General features: G+C 31.7%; 1 protein-coding gene and 1 long non-coding RNA gene across 2 annotated transcripts; both read left to right on the top strand.

Annotated features, from left to right (window-relative positions):
- Positions 1 to 4,358: 4,358 nt before the first annotated feature.
- Positions 4,359 to 9,785, top strand: LOC134700032 (uncharacterized). The gene is made up of 3 exons (XR_010103738.1): positions 4,359 to 4,988; positions 6,409 to 6,479; positions 8,000 to 9,785. It is a non-coding gene; the product is annotated as an uncharacterized LOC134700032 (long non-coding RNA).
- Positions 9,786 to 10,215: 430 nt separating this feature from the next.
- LOC134700004 (uncharacterized) lies at positions 10,216 to 16,119 on the top strand. The gene is made up of 4 exons (XM_063561404.1): positions 10,216 to 10,684; positions 10,920 to 10,991; positions 14,243 to 14,398; positions 15,461 to 16,119. The coding sequence occupies exons 1-4, from the start codon at positions 10,495 to 10,497 to the stop codon at positions 16,117 to 16,119; spliced, it is 1,077 nt and encodes a 358-aa protein (XP_063417474.1). The 5' UTR covers positions 10,216 to 10,494.
- Positions 16,120 to 17,160: the final 1,041 nt, after the last annotated feature.

The following is a 17,160-nucleotide window of genomic DNA, read 5'->3' as shown; positions in this document are numbered from 1 at the left end:
CTCCCATAGGAACATTCATGCTATGTTATGTTTTATTCCATTCAGTGATTCTATAAAAGAAGTCATTTGAATGCATTTCCCATAGGCCGTCTAATGTTAAACTAAGTCCCCCTGCTGGCGGCCATCTGGGATGTTGGATCGGCTACAAAGTAACAACACTTGGTCAGCACCTCATAAGAAACATTCATGCCATGTGTGGTTTCATTCCATTTAGTGGTTCTTTAAAAAAAGACATTTGTATATATTTCCCTTAGGGTCCTATGTTAAACTAAGTCCCCCGCTGGCAGCCATCTTGGATGATGGATCGGCTATCAAGTAACAATACTCGGTCAGCACCTCATAAGGAATATTCATGCCATGTTTGGTTTCATTCCATTCAGTGGTTCTCTAAAAAGTCATTTGTATATATTTCCCGTAAGAGTCCTATGTTAAACTAAGTCCCCACTGGCGGCCATCTTGGATGATGGATTGGCTTCAAAGTAACAACACTTGGTCAGCACCTCATAAGAAACATTCATGCCATGTGTGGTTTCATTCCATTTAGTGGTTCTTTAAAAAAAGACATTTGTATATATTTCCCTTAGGGTCCTATGTTAAACTAAGTCCCCCGCTGGCAGCCATCTTGGATGATGGATCGGCTATCAAGTAACAATACTCGGTCAGCACCTCATAAGGAATATTCATGCCATGTTTGGTTTCATTCCATTCAGTGGTTCTCCCATAGGAACATTCATGCTATGTTATGTTTTATTCCATTCAGTGATTCTATAAAAGAAGTCATTTGAATGCATTTCCCATCGGCCGTCTAATGTTAAACTAAGTCCCCCTGCTGGCGGCCATCTGGGATGTTGGATCGGCTACAAAGTAACAACACTTGGTCAGCACCTCATAAGAAACATTCATGCCATGTGTGGTTTCATTCCATTTAGTGGTTCTTTAAAAAAAGACATTTGTATATATTTCCCTTAGGGTCCTATGTTAAACTAAGTCCCCCGCTGGCAGCCATCTTGGATGATGGATCGGCTATCAAGTAACAATACTCGGTCAGCACCTCATAAGGAATATTCATGCCATGTTTGGTTTCATTCCATTCAGTGGTTCTCTAAAAAGTCATTTGTATATATTTCCCGTAAGAGTCCTATGTTAAACTAAGTCCCCACTGGCGGCCATCTTGGATGATGGATTGGCTTCAAAGTAACAACACTTGATCAGCACCTCATAAGAAACATTCAAACCATGTTTGGTTTCATTCCATTCAGTAGTTCTCTAAAAGAAGTCATGTGTTAATGCATTTCCAATAGGGTCCTAGGTTAAACTAAGTCCCCCAAAGGCGGCCATCTTGTATATGATGGATCAGCTACAAAGTAACAACACTTGGTCAGCACCTCATAAGGAACATTCATGCAATGTTTGGTTTCATTCCATTCAGTGGTTCTAGAAGAAGTTCAAAATGTAAAAAGTTAACGACGACGACGGACGCCAAGAGGTGAGCTAAAAAGTAAACCTCTTCTAAATGTGGACAAATTAAGAATTTTTGTAAGAAAAAAGTATATGTACATTTAGTTTAATGATGAAAACTATCCATTTTGTTATAAAAAAATCAAATGCATCATTTTTTTTTTAAATTGAGGTTACATATGACTTTAACTATGCACTGCACAGAAGGATTTATGTGGTCAGCTATACACCGTACACGGAATAAAAGACTAAATCATTTCTTAAACCAATCGTACATCCCCATTCAATAGTATTGATCATAAAAAAAGCCCCCCCTGTCATGATATGGTATACCATAATATCACCCGACCTAAAAGATAAGATAAGGCCGTGAGTTTTCTTGTTTGAATTGTTTTAAATTGTCATTTCAGGGCTTTTTATAACTGACTGTGAGGTATGGGCCTTGCTTATTGAAGACAGCCGTACTGTGACATATAGTTGTTAATTGCTGAGTCATTTTGGTCTCTTGTGGAGAGTTGACTCGTAGGCAATCATACCACATCTTCTTTTTTATATGTCTTATGTGGGTAATGGGCATGATCTTCATATTTTCTTAAATTCAAGTACCAGACTTCTGATGTGTATTAAAATATTAGAAAATATGGTATAAATGCGAGGGAGACAACTCTGCAGTGGCCAGTGATCAAAAGACATAGAAGTTATAACTAGTCTAAAGTCACAGTATGTCTGTAGCCTGTTATATCATGCCAAAACATAATTTGAAAGTCAAATAACAAACCTTGATCCAAAAAGTTTTTTTGTGCATTATAATATGCACAATAAAATTAAATTGATAATTAACAAAAATAAAAAAGTTACTGTACCTTGAATCTGTATACATGATTTTTTTTCTCAATATGTTTAGGCAAATATAAACATGTACATGGACAGGTGCTCTTATCTGCTCTCACATAAAAGTATTTTTTCTGTAATGAAATCAGATATATATATGCATTAAAATATTTTCCATTGTTCATGTATAATTTAATTGTTAAGTACAGTAGTACAGTTTTATTTCAGTGATACTGGTAGTAAGGGTGAAGGAAACTTAATTGGTGTCTAATATATTTTTGCATGAGAAAGTTGCATGAAATTTGATTTTTTGTTTATATTCTCAATTTGAATAAATATGCATACTTAGAAGCTAAATCTGAAATTTTGTGCACTCTTTATAGTCAAATGGTATCCATAGATTTTCAAATGTAAGTTAACAAATAATCATAAAAAAGGCTAGCACTACAAACTGCTGAGTCTGAAAAGACCAGTTTTTGTGCTGGGCCAGTAAAATCAGATCATTAAGTACATGAAGTAGTTTGGTGTATTGCTGTCAAATTTAAGAAATAATTTAATGTAGGCAAAAACAGCTAAGATTTGCAGTGCAGACAAAATTATAGTACACTAAGTCACACTTTAATTTTTTATATAACTTTTTCAAATTAACTTGGAATTTCATCAAAACTATGCAGATATCTTATCAATATATAAGCTTACTGAATCACAGGTCATCACTGCAAATTCTAGCTTTTTTTAACTAGATTATTTAAATCCTTAAATTTACTTTGACAGCAATACAGCAAACTGCATAATAATCTGGGATTCAAAAAAAAAGTTATTAAAAGAATTAAAGTGCAATATCTGAATATAGTCCGAACTGCAAGTTCTAGCTTTTGAACTAGATTAATTTGAATCTTAAATTTTAAAGCAGTACACCAAACTTCATAATGACCTATGATTCAGTAAGCCTAATTTATAACTAGGATAGGTGCAAAGTTTGATGAAAATCCAAGTTGATTTAAAAAAGTTATTAAAAGAATTAAAGTGTACTATCTGAATTCTGTCCGAACTGCAAATCTTAGCTTTTTTTTTACCTACATCAACTTAATTCTTAAACTTGATAGAAAACACCAAACGAAAAGTATAAAACAATATTTATAACTTTGTTACACCAACTACTTTTTCTTATCAGCAATTCTTAAAACATATAAATACATATTTGCAAATTTTTCCTGATCACACATTTTGGTGAAATCTGGAACTATACTCTTGACTTTTAGAAAAGGTTTTTAGCCTACATTCTTCTTAAATATGAAATATTTTAAAGCAAAATGATATTCATCTTCTACCTCCTTTTTACATAAAGAACATAAATCTTTTTTTCCAAAGGTAATTTACAGTGCCTACACTGTTAAATATTTAAATAACTGTTACTTATTCTTATTAAATTATAAAATTTGATCAAAATAAATAGTATAAAACTTACCTAATGTTGAAAGTTTTCTGGATAAATCTTCTTTTGTTCAGATGATGAATGGAGAAGGTAACAAATATTTTGCAAACACACAGACAAACAAATTATAATTCTATACCAAATATATAATAGTGGTACTGTAGTGTCCTGCTGTTAAAATATTACAAATACAAACTTGAGTTTGCTTTTTTTATTGTCAACTATGACACTCAAGCAGTGCAATTAAGTTAAATTTCATACAAGTGATTACATTTAAATGGATGTCTACGAGAAAACCATGCAAAATCCAAAAAAAAATATGAAAGGGGTTGTGGAGTTTTCAGCTGATTTTGGGTTCCTAGTAAAGTTCTAAGTACATCTAATAGTTCTATGTATAAAAAATGACAATTTATCTCAAAATATGTGAATACAGGGCAATTCTATTTTAGTACCAAATTTGCTGAAAAATGTTGTTGAAAATGGACATTTTTTTTTTTTTTTTTATTGAATAGTTCAAAGTATTATATAACAAAAAAAATGGTTTTACCTTAAAATTCGGACTTTCTACTAAAATTAACTGTAATTTTGATCTTATTTCAACCTTTATTTTTGTTTTTATTTTTATTGACATAAATGTGTTTTTCTAAAATTTAAATTCAGCCTTTACTGAAAATGTCCATAAAACCTCAAAAGTCACTCAAATTGAAACAATATTTTGTTAAACGTTATGGTTCACTACAAACTACTATTCCTTAACGGGATTTTCGTTGCAAATTGATATAAGCTTATTTGAATAAAAGATGAAAAACTGAAAAATATTCCTAAAATTATCTCCCTTTGTAAAACTCTTCACAATAAAAGGTAGATTTAATGTCAATAACAGAAGGAGGGAAATCAACAAATGTGCAGAAGGATAGAAAATAATGGTATTTTTGATGAATATGGTGTAGCCAAAAACTTATTTTCATTGAAAGAGTGTAACAAAGACATAGTTAACCATGTGGCCAAGACATTCCCACTGCCATTCGGATAAGTCTGATCCTGATCAGATAGTCTATACATGACTCATGAGGCTAGACTATCACTATCATGTCTAGGTTTCAGACTCACATAACATAATTTTAAATGCATATGCTGCAAACATGGACAGCAGTTGGATTGCATTGGACAAGAAGACAAAATGAGTTGCTGTCATCCTTTCATGACCCTTGCAAATCTAGCAACGGAAATTCGAAGGCAAAACTTTCAGTTTCATTTGGTTCTGGTAAGTTTGTTATTTATTTCTTTTGGTTAGAAAAAGCAATTTGACACCATAAAAAAAACTTACTGTAGAAACATCACATCAGGTCATAAATATAGGAAGAAGAGCATTGACCATTTGTCTTTGGGAGAAAAAGAAGGGGGGGGGGGGGGGGGTATTTTCATAATTTTCTTGAAGCAAACACTGATTTAATTTTCATTGACATACATTTATAATGATTCAGAATTCTTCTGAAACTAAAAGCTAAAAGATTGATGTGTTTGCCTTCTTAATTTTAATAGATAGACTTTTTTCTTTCTCTCAAGAAATCTATAATAATCATGATAAAATATATATTCGATTACAAAGTTCGCCCTGAGTTTGTTTTCCAAATTGTCAATATTAAAGTGTCCGTTGACTCAGGTTTTGTTCTCCTACATTTCCTAATTCAAAATTAATGGTTGCTTCAAATCCCTGTTTTTAAATATAACCCATTGAAATAGAAAACATTCAGTAGATAGATATAGGAAGATGTGGTATGAGTACTGCCTATTCATCCAAATAACAATTTATAAAAGTAAATCATTATAGGTCAATGTACGCCCTTCAACACAGAGCCTTGGCTCACACGGAACAACAAGCTATAAAAATAATAAAGGACCCCAAAATTACTAGTGTAAAACCCTTTGAACAGGAAAACTAATGGTCTAAAAAGGAATAACAAGAAACACGTACAAATTAATGTACATCATGTACATAAACAACGAAAACTACTGTACATTTAGGCCAACTAAAACGTATGTGTGTTAACCGCATTACCCTAACCTATGTACCATTATTTTTATCCCTTACCTAAAGATTTTTATGAGGTTTTGATTAAGCACTGTTAAAGAGTTGTGAATTTCCTGTCTTAATTCATTCCTCTATCGATACTACATGTACATTGTATGTACAATGCAACTAGATTGATTCAATATATGGTTCTCAAACTCAAAAACATGTTTTACAGACTATGAGCTTGTTTTTTTTCTCTCTAAATATTTGTTACTGTGAGACTTTTTCTTTATATTTCCTAAGTGAAGGTCATGTATCACAGTTAAAAACATGGAAAGAGAACTTGTACATGTATTTACTTCTATCAGTTAATAAAATAGAATCAGAATAGAATATGCTTACAAATGTATTCCAAATTAAAGGGCACAGAAGGGGCAACATGAGATTATAACATTACAGATTACTCAGATAAAACAAATTCAAAATAACAATACTGAAGAAATGAATTACTTTACACAGATTAATTATCATATCTACAAAACTTTTTTTTTCAATGATCCAATGCATTATTTTATAAAGCCAACTCAATGTACAATGTACATGTAGATATAACTCACTGTACTGATCATGCAAATGCACAAATATACAACATTTTATTTCTTATCAACAGGTTAATGTTGAAGATGGAAACACACAAAAAAAATGTGAAAATGAAAGCAGATATGATAAGAGATCATATAGGTAAATATGTGATATAATTGATAAAAATATGAATCAAACAAGACATAACAAGAGACTACTAAATAGACAGCAAATAAGACCTGTGTTGTGGCATTATTTGTGAAATATAATCATATACATGATATATAGAAATTGGAAATTGACCAGTTACATTTATTATTGTAAAACCATGATAAATGTTCAGTCAATTAGATTAACCCTTCAATTTTGAAAAGTTGAATCTGGTAAACAAAAAGTAAAAATAACAAACAGAACACTCAAATTCATTCTTTTTTTATGATCAATTAAGGGCCATATCAGTACAATTTACACAACAAAATTTTCATTACTCATCATATTGAAATTGTTTTTTTATAAGAATTAAACCTAGAAAAAAATATATGTCAGCTTGAAAGATCCTCATTTATAGTATACATGCATATATTGTAAACCTGAAGACTACATTTGTATTTTTAATTTTTGAAAAAGCACTTTAAGCATTATTACAGCTATTTTCCTACTAAATGTAGAGTAAAACTTGCTCCGTTGTATAAATATTAATTCAAGCTTTGTAATTAATGTTGATATCTTCTTGTAGAGTACTTTTAAATTTGATTAGACGTTATGCTAATTGCAATTGTACAATATACAAACAAACCATGCAAGCTAACCGAAGTCTTCGATTTACATGCCTTAGGAATTTAGCTGTAAAATTATTTATATATTTGTTTTCAATGCTTATTGTTTTACCAATTTCAAATGTTTTGGCTTGTTTTTAAATGATCCATATCAGCTATATGGTCAAAAGGGTCCAAAGTTAAACTTTGAGTATGTTTTACTTGTGTCCAATCTTTTTTTGCTTTGAGCAAATAAAATATGTTTAAATCTAAATAAAGTTCATCTTGATTTGATAAAACAATGGAATAATTGGTGTTCTTTGATATTATGCAAAATTAAACAGTGCATTATAGTCATATTTTTTCTAATTTCGGGCATGTCTTAAAAGCTTTAAATTGAACCACATCAAGGTATAAGGGATTCAGAACTAAACTTAGTTTGATTTTTTTGTCGAGCCTGCAACTTTTGTTAAGTGTTTAAACACCACCAACCTCATTAAGGTGCAATCTCTGCGTTGTAATAAAATGTACTTGAGCTGTTTAAATCTCATTGTTGAAGGTTGTACATGGGCCTTACATTCATTTCATTTGAACTTTTGTGGATATTTGTCTCATTTGTAATCAATACTCATCTCCCTAGTTTTGTGTTGTTATAATGTCATTAATTAAATTAATTAAATACAAGATGAAATCTGCAAATTTAACTTCATTAAAATTAAGTTTGCTGCAGCTTGGAATAAGAAACAAATCAAATTTAGGTCCATTTTTAGCTAGTTTACTTTATTTCTTATTCTATGTACTGGAATGTCAGAGTTGTGATAATCGAAACACATTTACACTAAGACCAAGTTAATAATATATTTCTTTTTTTGGAAATTTCAATCATTTAATGGATAACAATTGTTTTCTTATTATTTTTTACAGATATTTGGTGATCCAAAAAGAACTGGAGTTCATGAAACAAGACTGATTGCTGGGACACATTTTTGTTGATAAACATGTTTATGATGAAGAAAAACTTAGATAGTATTACGGATACTTGAATAAGGCTCTGATCTGTCTTTGATTTTTCCTGTTGATGTTAAAAAATTGCAAGCTCAAAAAAAAAATGGAATGGAACTCATGGATATGCTTTGAAAAAAATAAATAAACAGCAATGTGAATCTCGCCGAAGTCTTACCAACAACCAAGTCAACACACAGTTGCAACACATATGAGAAGAGAGAGATTTTTGCAAGGACTTACAGTGTTCTCACTGTCTCACCATCAGAATGGCTTTCTCATCAGCAAAGAAGAAGTCTAAAAATTACTTCTGCATTAAAAGGTCATCAATATTGAAGACAATCAAGAAGATTACGGTTGTACTTGGCCATTTGATTAACATTATAATATTTTCATTTATCAGAAATAGTTACTTAGATTGACTAACTTTTTTTATTGATTGAATTATTAGTAAATTAGCTTTCGTAGTTCATGTAGGTACATGTATGTAAATTTTGATCAGATAGTATGGAAATAATTTAATACGTCCCTAAATTCCATACCTAATGCAACAATTGTCTTGTGCTGCTAAGTAAATTTGAATTAACTTTTATGTATGTTTATAGTAATCTTATTCTTGCATTTAAGCATCATTTTGTGTTATTGTATTACTACATTGATTGTTAAATATAATACTAATGCTATAAATAAAATAACATTTATGATCATTTAAACAGATTGAAATATTTATGAATATATCAATGCTAAAAGGAAATTAGACATTTTTCGAGGAAAATTTAAGAAAGTACTACAACAAAAGCAAACGAATAGTATATATGCTCAACTTCAATATTAACTTTCTCACCAGATAACCTAATAGAGATATATTTGTATTTTATTAAATTGATGAAGCGTATGTTAGTTTAAATAAATATGTACATGCAATTTTAAGGTTTTAAGAAACAACATTTTTATTGGATTATCTCCCTTTGTACAATAGAAATTCAGATTTTATCATCGCTGTCTCAGGTACTGATGATCAAAATGACTTATATTGTTACCAGCATGCAAGTAAAAGGTTGCAACTGTCTTATCTTTGTTTACCTGTAGAACACATATTCTGAAGCTCAATACTTAAGATTTTTCAATATGATGAACTCGACATTAAATTTCATATCATTTTTGAGTAACCAGAATAAAACTTAAGTAATTAGCAAGCTGCAATAACCAAAATAGGATTACTAGGAAGAAATGAAAGGATTTTACTCTTTAAAGTAATAAGGACAAGTGTACTGAAGGAATTTGGAATAAAAAAAATACCAAAAAAAAATTGTCTTTTGCAGCTCCCCCCTTTTTTAAGCCTGATGCTTACTATTGTTTGTGACACAAAAATCCATTTCACTTTGAATTTTCTATTTGAATTACCTATTTTGCATTATACAATCTGTATATTTCAAGTATTTATTTTTGAATGCTTTGTTTAATTGAAATATGAGACTTTCCTCAATTTATTGCGAAAATACCCCAAAAAAAGGGGGGAGGCTATCTAAATGATCAATAAAATCTATAAAATAAATTTGCAACCGAAATCCCTTCACAGTATTTTGAACCAAATAAAATGCAATGTATGTCTGAAATTTAGGGTAAATTAAAGCGACTTTTGGGCTGTAGTGTCTGTTTTAGTGTGATTTGATGAAAAGGCCATATTTTTTATCACTTTATGTGTTTTGCCACGACCTTATTTTCTATACATATCATTATGTTTAATAAAATTATGTGATTTATACTTCATACACATCCTATCTCTGCTATTAAAGTATTTAAACACTCAGAAGTATTATAGTATTTATTTTTATTTGAGAAATCTATGAAATCTATGCATTTCAGTAAATGCATCTATAAATAAACTGGGAAATACTCTAAATCCCTATCGTTGCCATGGTTACAAGCAGTGTAAGGGCTTCAAACTTGCATGACTTTCATATAAGGTTAACCTGAACATGTCAGCAAAGTTTTATCAAAATCAAACAACTTTGCATGGAGCACCATCTGCATGGTTTTCTCGTAGATGTCCATTTAATTACATTGATTATTTTAGAACAATGTAAATCTTTTCATCATAAAACACTTTCTCCACAATCAGGGGTTCACTAAGGGATGAAAATAAGTTGGACATTTTTTTAACATTTAAAAAGCTATTAATGTATTAATTTTAGTTGCAGTATTAAAACAACATTAGGTCAATGTGATAAAAGTATACACTTTTTTTGTTTTTGGCACAAAACAGGGGAAGAGCTTAATTGGTACAACTTGGCCCTTCCCCAGTTTCTCAGCCTCATACAAACAAGTTTTATATTATTCTGACATTTTGACCTGATATTGTATGAAAACTGAAGATTCTAACCAAAGACTTTCTTGTGCCAGAAATTAAAACAAAAATGAGTTTACCAAAGGATTGTGCAGAGTTTTTGACAAAGAATAACTTGTCCCATCATGAGGAATTCTTCTTCAACTTGGGAGTAGCAGGTTTTGATGACTTTTTTGCTATAGAAAGCTTAGATGTAAAAAAAATTCTCAAGCCCTTAGAAGAAAGAAGACTATTTAAGGCTTTAAGTGGATTTAAATCAGGTATGTAAAAAATATTACTCAAATGAAATTCTCTAATTTAGTAATTTTATAAGGAATTTTATAAGGGACACAAGTAAAACAAATAGTTATTTCATGGAATTTTTCAGAATTTTCTCTTTTAATGAAAACTATCATATATTATTTTGTAAGATCTTGATATGCTTACAATTTTTAAAATCATTATAAAATCTAGAACTTTTATATAGCCTTAAATATATAATCATATTTTTCACAGAAATTAACAAGAAACAGAAAAACAGGCATCAACTTCCAGACTTTGAAGATTGTGAAAGAGCTGATGTAAAAGGTGAGATCACAATAAATGTGTGTTTGATGGAAAAGTCATTTAGATTTTAAAAGGGGGAGGGGGGGGGGGGGGGGTGATAATGATTTTAAGGAAATGAAATATATATCCTAGTATTGTGAGAATTTTTAAAATGATCCAAACATGACCTAGATAGAATAAAAGTATTCTAGCTAACAGAATGCATCCTGGCAAAAGGTAACAAGAGTGCACACCCTGAAATGTCTTGAAAAGGGGGGGGGGGACTTCGATATTTTTTTGGTAGGGGTGTGCCATTTTTGCCTAAAAAACGTACCCATTTTAATATAACATTCACTAAAATTCAATACCTATAGTTATATAAAAAATTAAGAAAGAATGACCTATACTTGTATACAATATTTAAAATATGACCCATGCTTATATAAGCACTAGCTCATCATCACTCATAATTCATAAATATACCAGCTACCCTTAAGTTTTTATATATGAATTGACATCGTTTGGTGCTCATATATTTCATAATGTAAGATTCTCAATTAAGCATATTTATATATATATTATGATATGTAGATCATACCCCAAATCAATATACAGTTATCAAACGTAAATGCATTTTAATATTGAATGTCATTTAAAAGGAGGGTCATTCTTATATAAAATCTCGCAAAATTATTACACATATTTTTGGCACATCCCCGTATACCCAATAATATGAAGTTGACCCCCCTCCCCCGTGCCCCGAAGTACACAGCTTTTTGATCAGTTTAGTGATGAGGAAAGTCACTGTATAGTTTCTCTTTATCAATGAATTTATGACCATACATTTGACAACAAGAAGCTGATGACCTGCAGATGCCTAGCCTTGTTTTACTTTTGTTACAATCAATTGAAATGTCATTAGGTAAAGAATGTATAATGAAGATCAAAATATAAAGTGTGTTTACAATTTCTAATGTTTCCATATCTTTACATCCTATATATTGGACATAAGTGGGAATGATGTAACAAACACAAATCATTATGTGTGAATATTCAGTGCTTATGTATTTTGATGATAAAAATTCTTTCCTCTAAAACTAAGGTCATTGTCTTTTCTCTGACCTGTTATCAGATGTGAAACCAAAACCTGAACTGCAATTAAATCTGTCACAAGTTGATAAAATAATGTATCCGTAACAGATCATACAGATTCAGTCGGACTGAAGATTTTCAGGGTTTAACTAATCATTGATATATAATGTTGATAGCCCTAAGGCAGCAACCATTTGATTTTCAGGGGTTGGGGGGTTGGGGGTTGGAGGGGGGGGGGCTATATTCCAAAAACTGGAAACAAACTTTTTTTAGCCCCCCCCCCCTAGAAAATCAAATGGTTGCTGCCTAAATGTAAAGCTTTATTTCAACTGTCACATAAACTCAACATTAACCAAGAAAACAAAACATTGATCAATGAACCATGAAAATGAGGTCAAGGTCAGATGAACCATGCCAGGCAGACATGTACAGCTAACAATTCTTCAATACAACAAATATAGTTGACTTATTGCTTATAAATTAAGACCAAACACAAACACTTAACACTTAACAAATGGGCTGTGAAAATGAGGTCAAGGTCAAATAAAACCTGTGTAACAGACATAGATCATAAAATATTTCCATACACCAAATTAAGTTGACCTAACGCATAAAGTATAAGAAAAATAGACCAAAACTCAAAAACTTAACTTTGACCACCGAACCATGAAAATGATTTCAAGGTCAAATGACACCTGTCAGCTAGACATGTACAACTTACAATTATTCCATACACCAGATATAGACCTATTGCATATAGTATAAGATAAACATACCAAAACACAAAAACTTAACTGTTACCACTGTGCCATGAAAATGAGGTCAAGGTCAGATGACACCTGTCAGTTTGACACGTACACCTTACAGTCCTTCCATACACTGAATATACTTCACCTATTGGTTATAGTATGATGTATCTGAGATATGGACTTGACCACCAAAACTTAACCTTGTTCACTGATCCATGAAATGAGGGTGAGTTCAAGTGAAAACTGTCTGACGGGCATTAGGACATAATTTGTACATGTGACTGACGGAAAGTTCGTAATATGAAGCAACTATATACAAAGTATGAAGCATCCAGGTTTTCTACCTTTTAAAATATAAAGCTTTTAAGAAGTTTGCTAACACCGCCGCCACCGGATCACTATCCCTATGTCGAGCTTTCTGCAACAAAAGTTGCAGGCTTGACAAAAATGAAGTCTTTGTTGTGTGATTTTAATTGTTTTAAATATTTAGAAACACTGGCGGATCTAGAAATTTTTATAAGTGGGGCCCCACCCACTGCGCTAAGAGGGGGACCGCTCCAGTCACGCTTCAGTGATTCCCTATATAAGCAACCATTTTTTTCCCTAAAAGGGGGGGGGGGGGCAGGCCCCCTGGGCCTCCCTCTGAAAAAGCTTTGTTTTCACACATATGCTAACTATATATTATAATATAAAAAAATAAAAATTGCACCTTTACCATGTTTACTATGGTTTTGATGTTGATAAAAGTTAAAAAAAAAATCATTTTGTACTAAATTTTCCATGCCAATGCTTGTTAAGAATTTTAAGATTTTAACTGTCCCCTATTTTGCATCACATGTATTTACAGTAATAAAAGACAGTCATTGGACAAAAGTGATTTCCCACTCCAAAATTCAACGAAAATCAATATTTTTCAAAAAAAATATTATCTAGTAGGTCTATTAGATATTTTAATAAGATAGAAACCACTCTAGATTTATTGTTTACCAGTATTACCAGTATTTGGTTTTGATATTATAGGGTTATTGCATGAATATTGGGGAATATCGTCCCGAGTAGAATTTTATATTGCACGAGCTTGCGAGTGCAATATATGTTCTTCGAGGGACAATATTTCCCAATATTCATGCAATAACCCTTTTATTGTATAGCAATATAATATTTGAAAGAAAAATTGGTTTAAACTAAGAAATTGACGTTGATGACGTCATGAATTTTGAAGATTTATTGCACTAGTGCAATATTGGAATTTATTGCACGCTAACTTTTGGTTACTTTCTGTGGGAAATATAATATTGCTGTGCAATAATATTCATTCTTATTGTTAATATCTGGCGAGGTATACACAAAGAAAAATATTTCATAACCCATTAGATCATCACCAAAATTATGACCAAATAAACAATACAAATTCTTGTGTCCTATGACATATATATGTTTATATTTCAACAGAAGAAGAATGTTATGAACAAGAGATTGGAGCTGAAGGAGGATCTGAAATTCTACAAGATAATTTGGAAGAATGCATAGCAACACCTATTCCATCAACATCAAATACGATGAAAGAGCAGTCAAGTGAACATCAGGAATTTGAAATAAAGAACCATGGTAAGTTCTGCCGATATGCTAATTGTCATAATATGTTGTCTACAAACTTACATTAAATAATTTAAAACTAAAACCACAAAAAAGCCTTTTATAGCTGACTATGTGGTATGGGCTTTGTTCATAATTTGTTAACATACAGTAACCTTTAGTTGGTTATTTCTGTGGTATTTAGTCTCTTGTGCATGGAGAATTATCTCATTGGCAATCATACCACATCTTCTTTTTTATGTATGAATTTTCAAGGTGATAGAATTAAACTTCATTCAATCAAAGTTTTATAAAAAAAGGGGGGATCATTACATGGAATATAAACAAATAAGACCATGGACAAATTATAAATGAAGAAAAAACAAATAAACAGCTGCAACAAGACCGCATGATACGCCAGTCACTTTTTCACAGAATACATAAAGTTCAAATTATAGCTTGTCATGACATTAGAAATTCATGAAAAACTTCAGGGATGTTATCTTAATAGATACAAACCACTCACCAAAAGTTTCACGATAACTGCTCAAAGAAAACTGGAAAATCAAACCTTTTTATGAATAAAATCATATGACTCCAAATATCTAAAAATTTCCAGAAACACATGTCTGATAATCATAGATATAAACATTGAATATACCAAAAGTGTCATGCGAATTGGTTCAATCATATTGACTTATTGTCCAACATGTTGATAATGAACAGATCAACAGACAGACAACAGTATACCAGAATATGTCCCGCACACTGGCATATAAAAATACATCAAAAGAAAGAAAATAAATTCAGATGAAGCAAGCATACCGGTAAAAAAAATGGAGATGAATTCTGCTACACCTAAAGGGGCAGGTTCCTGTTTATTTAGAAGAGCCCATTTGTGTTACTCTTGACTTTATTGAAATGCATACATTCCATTGATTTTAAAACTAAGGAAAATATGACTGGATCATGTTTGAGAGAATTGTGAATATAAAATTTAACCCTTAAATTTGACTTGTATAGCATTCGTTTCATTTTCCTTCCTTCCATATGAAACTATTGTTTGATAAATGTGTGTTTAATTTTTCTCTTTAGGTTTGCAAATGCCTATTATGTTTGGCAAAAAAAACACATATGGAAATGCAGTAGAAAAGGGGATTAAGTTGTGGACAGACTTCCAGATAAAAACAGCTATTGGTTTGGAGAAAAAAAGGAGGGAATTTTTCAACATGAAGGCTGAAGAACTGTGCTCAGTTAAGCACATAAGGCATAACTGGACAAAGACAGAGATAGCAGGTGCTGCCGACACAGCTTGGACTTTAAAAAAAACAGCTCTGTTAAAGGTAGAGAACAATTATATCAGTACTCTGCTAGAAGGAAAGAAGGCCCCCAAGCAAAAGGAGTCTACCATAAGAAAGAACCTAGAGGAAATGATGACAAATCATATAAAACTTGAAAGCTTAGACAAGGAAGTGAAGGCATGTGCAGAAGGAGGTGATTTCGATAAAGAAAAGGAAGTAGAGGAAGAGATGAGGCAAATCATGCGGAAGCTTAAAAATGCCCAAGAAGCTTTAAGAAAAGCCCTACAGGAGAGACTATGCCAGTTAGGGGAAGAGAAATCAAAAATTAACAAAGATTTCGAACAGATGCCCTTATCTGTTGAGATACAAGACTTTCTGAAAGAACTTCCAGAAGAAGGCAATGACTCGGATTTAGAGTTTGAGCCCTTGTGTAAAAAAAATAAAGATGAATGAGGGCGTATTATGATTTTTTATGAACAAACTGTAAATACACAGTATATGGAAAATGAAAATATAAAAAAGGAGATGTGGTATGATTGTCAATGGAAAAAAAATAATATGTAAATAAGGAGATGTGGTATGATTTCCATCAAGACAATCAGTCAACATTTCTGAAAAAAAAAATAAGGAGACTTGGTATGATTGCCAATTGAACATTTAATGCTATAACTAAGGAAAACAACAATATAAACTAGAATTTATTTTGTAAAGTCTTTTAAAGTTTCACGTGTAGAAGAATAAAAACTAATCTTTATATAAAACGATTGAAACATAACAATGGGACATTCAAAACAAGTCAAATAACTGACCACACCATTGCACAAAGACAAGGGAAAGGCCAACAAATTCATTAAAAACACAAGTGAAACTGCGAGCTACTGCTCACTGATGATACCCCCGCCGCAAGTGGATAATACAAATAGTGTAAAAATATGCAAGTGTTCGGTAAACAGGAAGTTGTCGAGTGATGAATCTGAAAACGCATCACACGGTATAGCTGACTTTGTAAATCCTGAAACCCAATTTCGTATTGTAGTTCCTGAGAAAAGTATGACGAAAATTTTCAACTTGGCTATCATGTGTAAAATCATACAAGTGTTCGGTAAACAGGAAATTGTCAAGTGATCAATCTGAAAACGCATCACACGGTATAGCTGACTTATATAAATCATGAAACCAAATTTCAGAAATCCTTGTATTGTAGTTCCTGAGAAAAGTGTGACGAAAATTTTCAACTTGGCTATCATGTGTAAAACCATACAAGTGTTCGGTAAACAGGAAGTTGTCAAGTGATGAATCTGAAAACGCATCACACCGTATAGCTGACTTAGATAAACCCTGAAACCAAATTTCAGAAATCCTTGTATTGTAGTTCCTGAGAAAAATGCGACGGAAAATATTCATGGGACGGACTGACTGACGGACGGACTGACGAACGGACTGACGGACGGACGGACAGACAGAGGTAAAACAGTATACACCCCCCTTTTTTAT

Source organism: Mytilus trossulus, unplaced genomic scaffold (genome assembly GCF_036588685.1).
Source record: "Mytilus trossulus isolate FHL-02 unplaced genomic scaffold, PNRI_Mtr1.1.1.hap1 h1tg000110l__unscaffolded, whole genome shotgun sequence".
Taxonomy (NCBI): Eukaryota; Metazoa; Mollusca; class Bivalvia; order Mytilida; family Mytilidae; genus Mytilus; species Mytilus trossulus.
The sequence above is the reverse complement of the archived record's forward strand: the minus strand, read 5'-3'. Positions and strand labels throughout refer to the sequence as shown.

Bases quoted from the DNA above. Each gene is read 5' to 3' on its own strand.
- LOC134700004 (XM_063561404.1), top strand. From the start codon at position 10,495: ATGAGTTTACCAAAGGATTGTGCAGAGTTTTTGACAAAGAATAACTTG. The intron at 10,992-14,242 runs GTGAGATCACAA...ATATTTCAACAG, and splicing joins TGAAAGAGCTGATGTAAAAG to AAGAAGAATGTTATGAACAA. The intron at 14,399-15,460 runs GTAAGTTCTGCC...TTTTCTCTTTAG, and splicing joins ATTTGAAATAAAGAACCATG to GTTTGCAAATGCCTATTATG.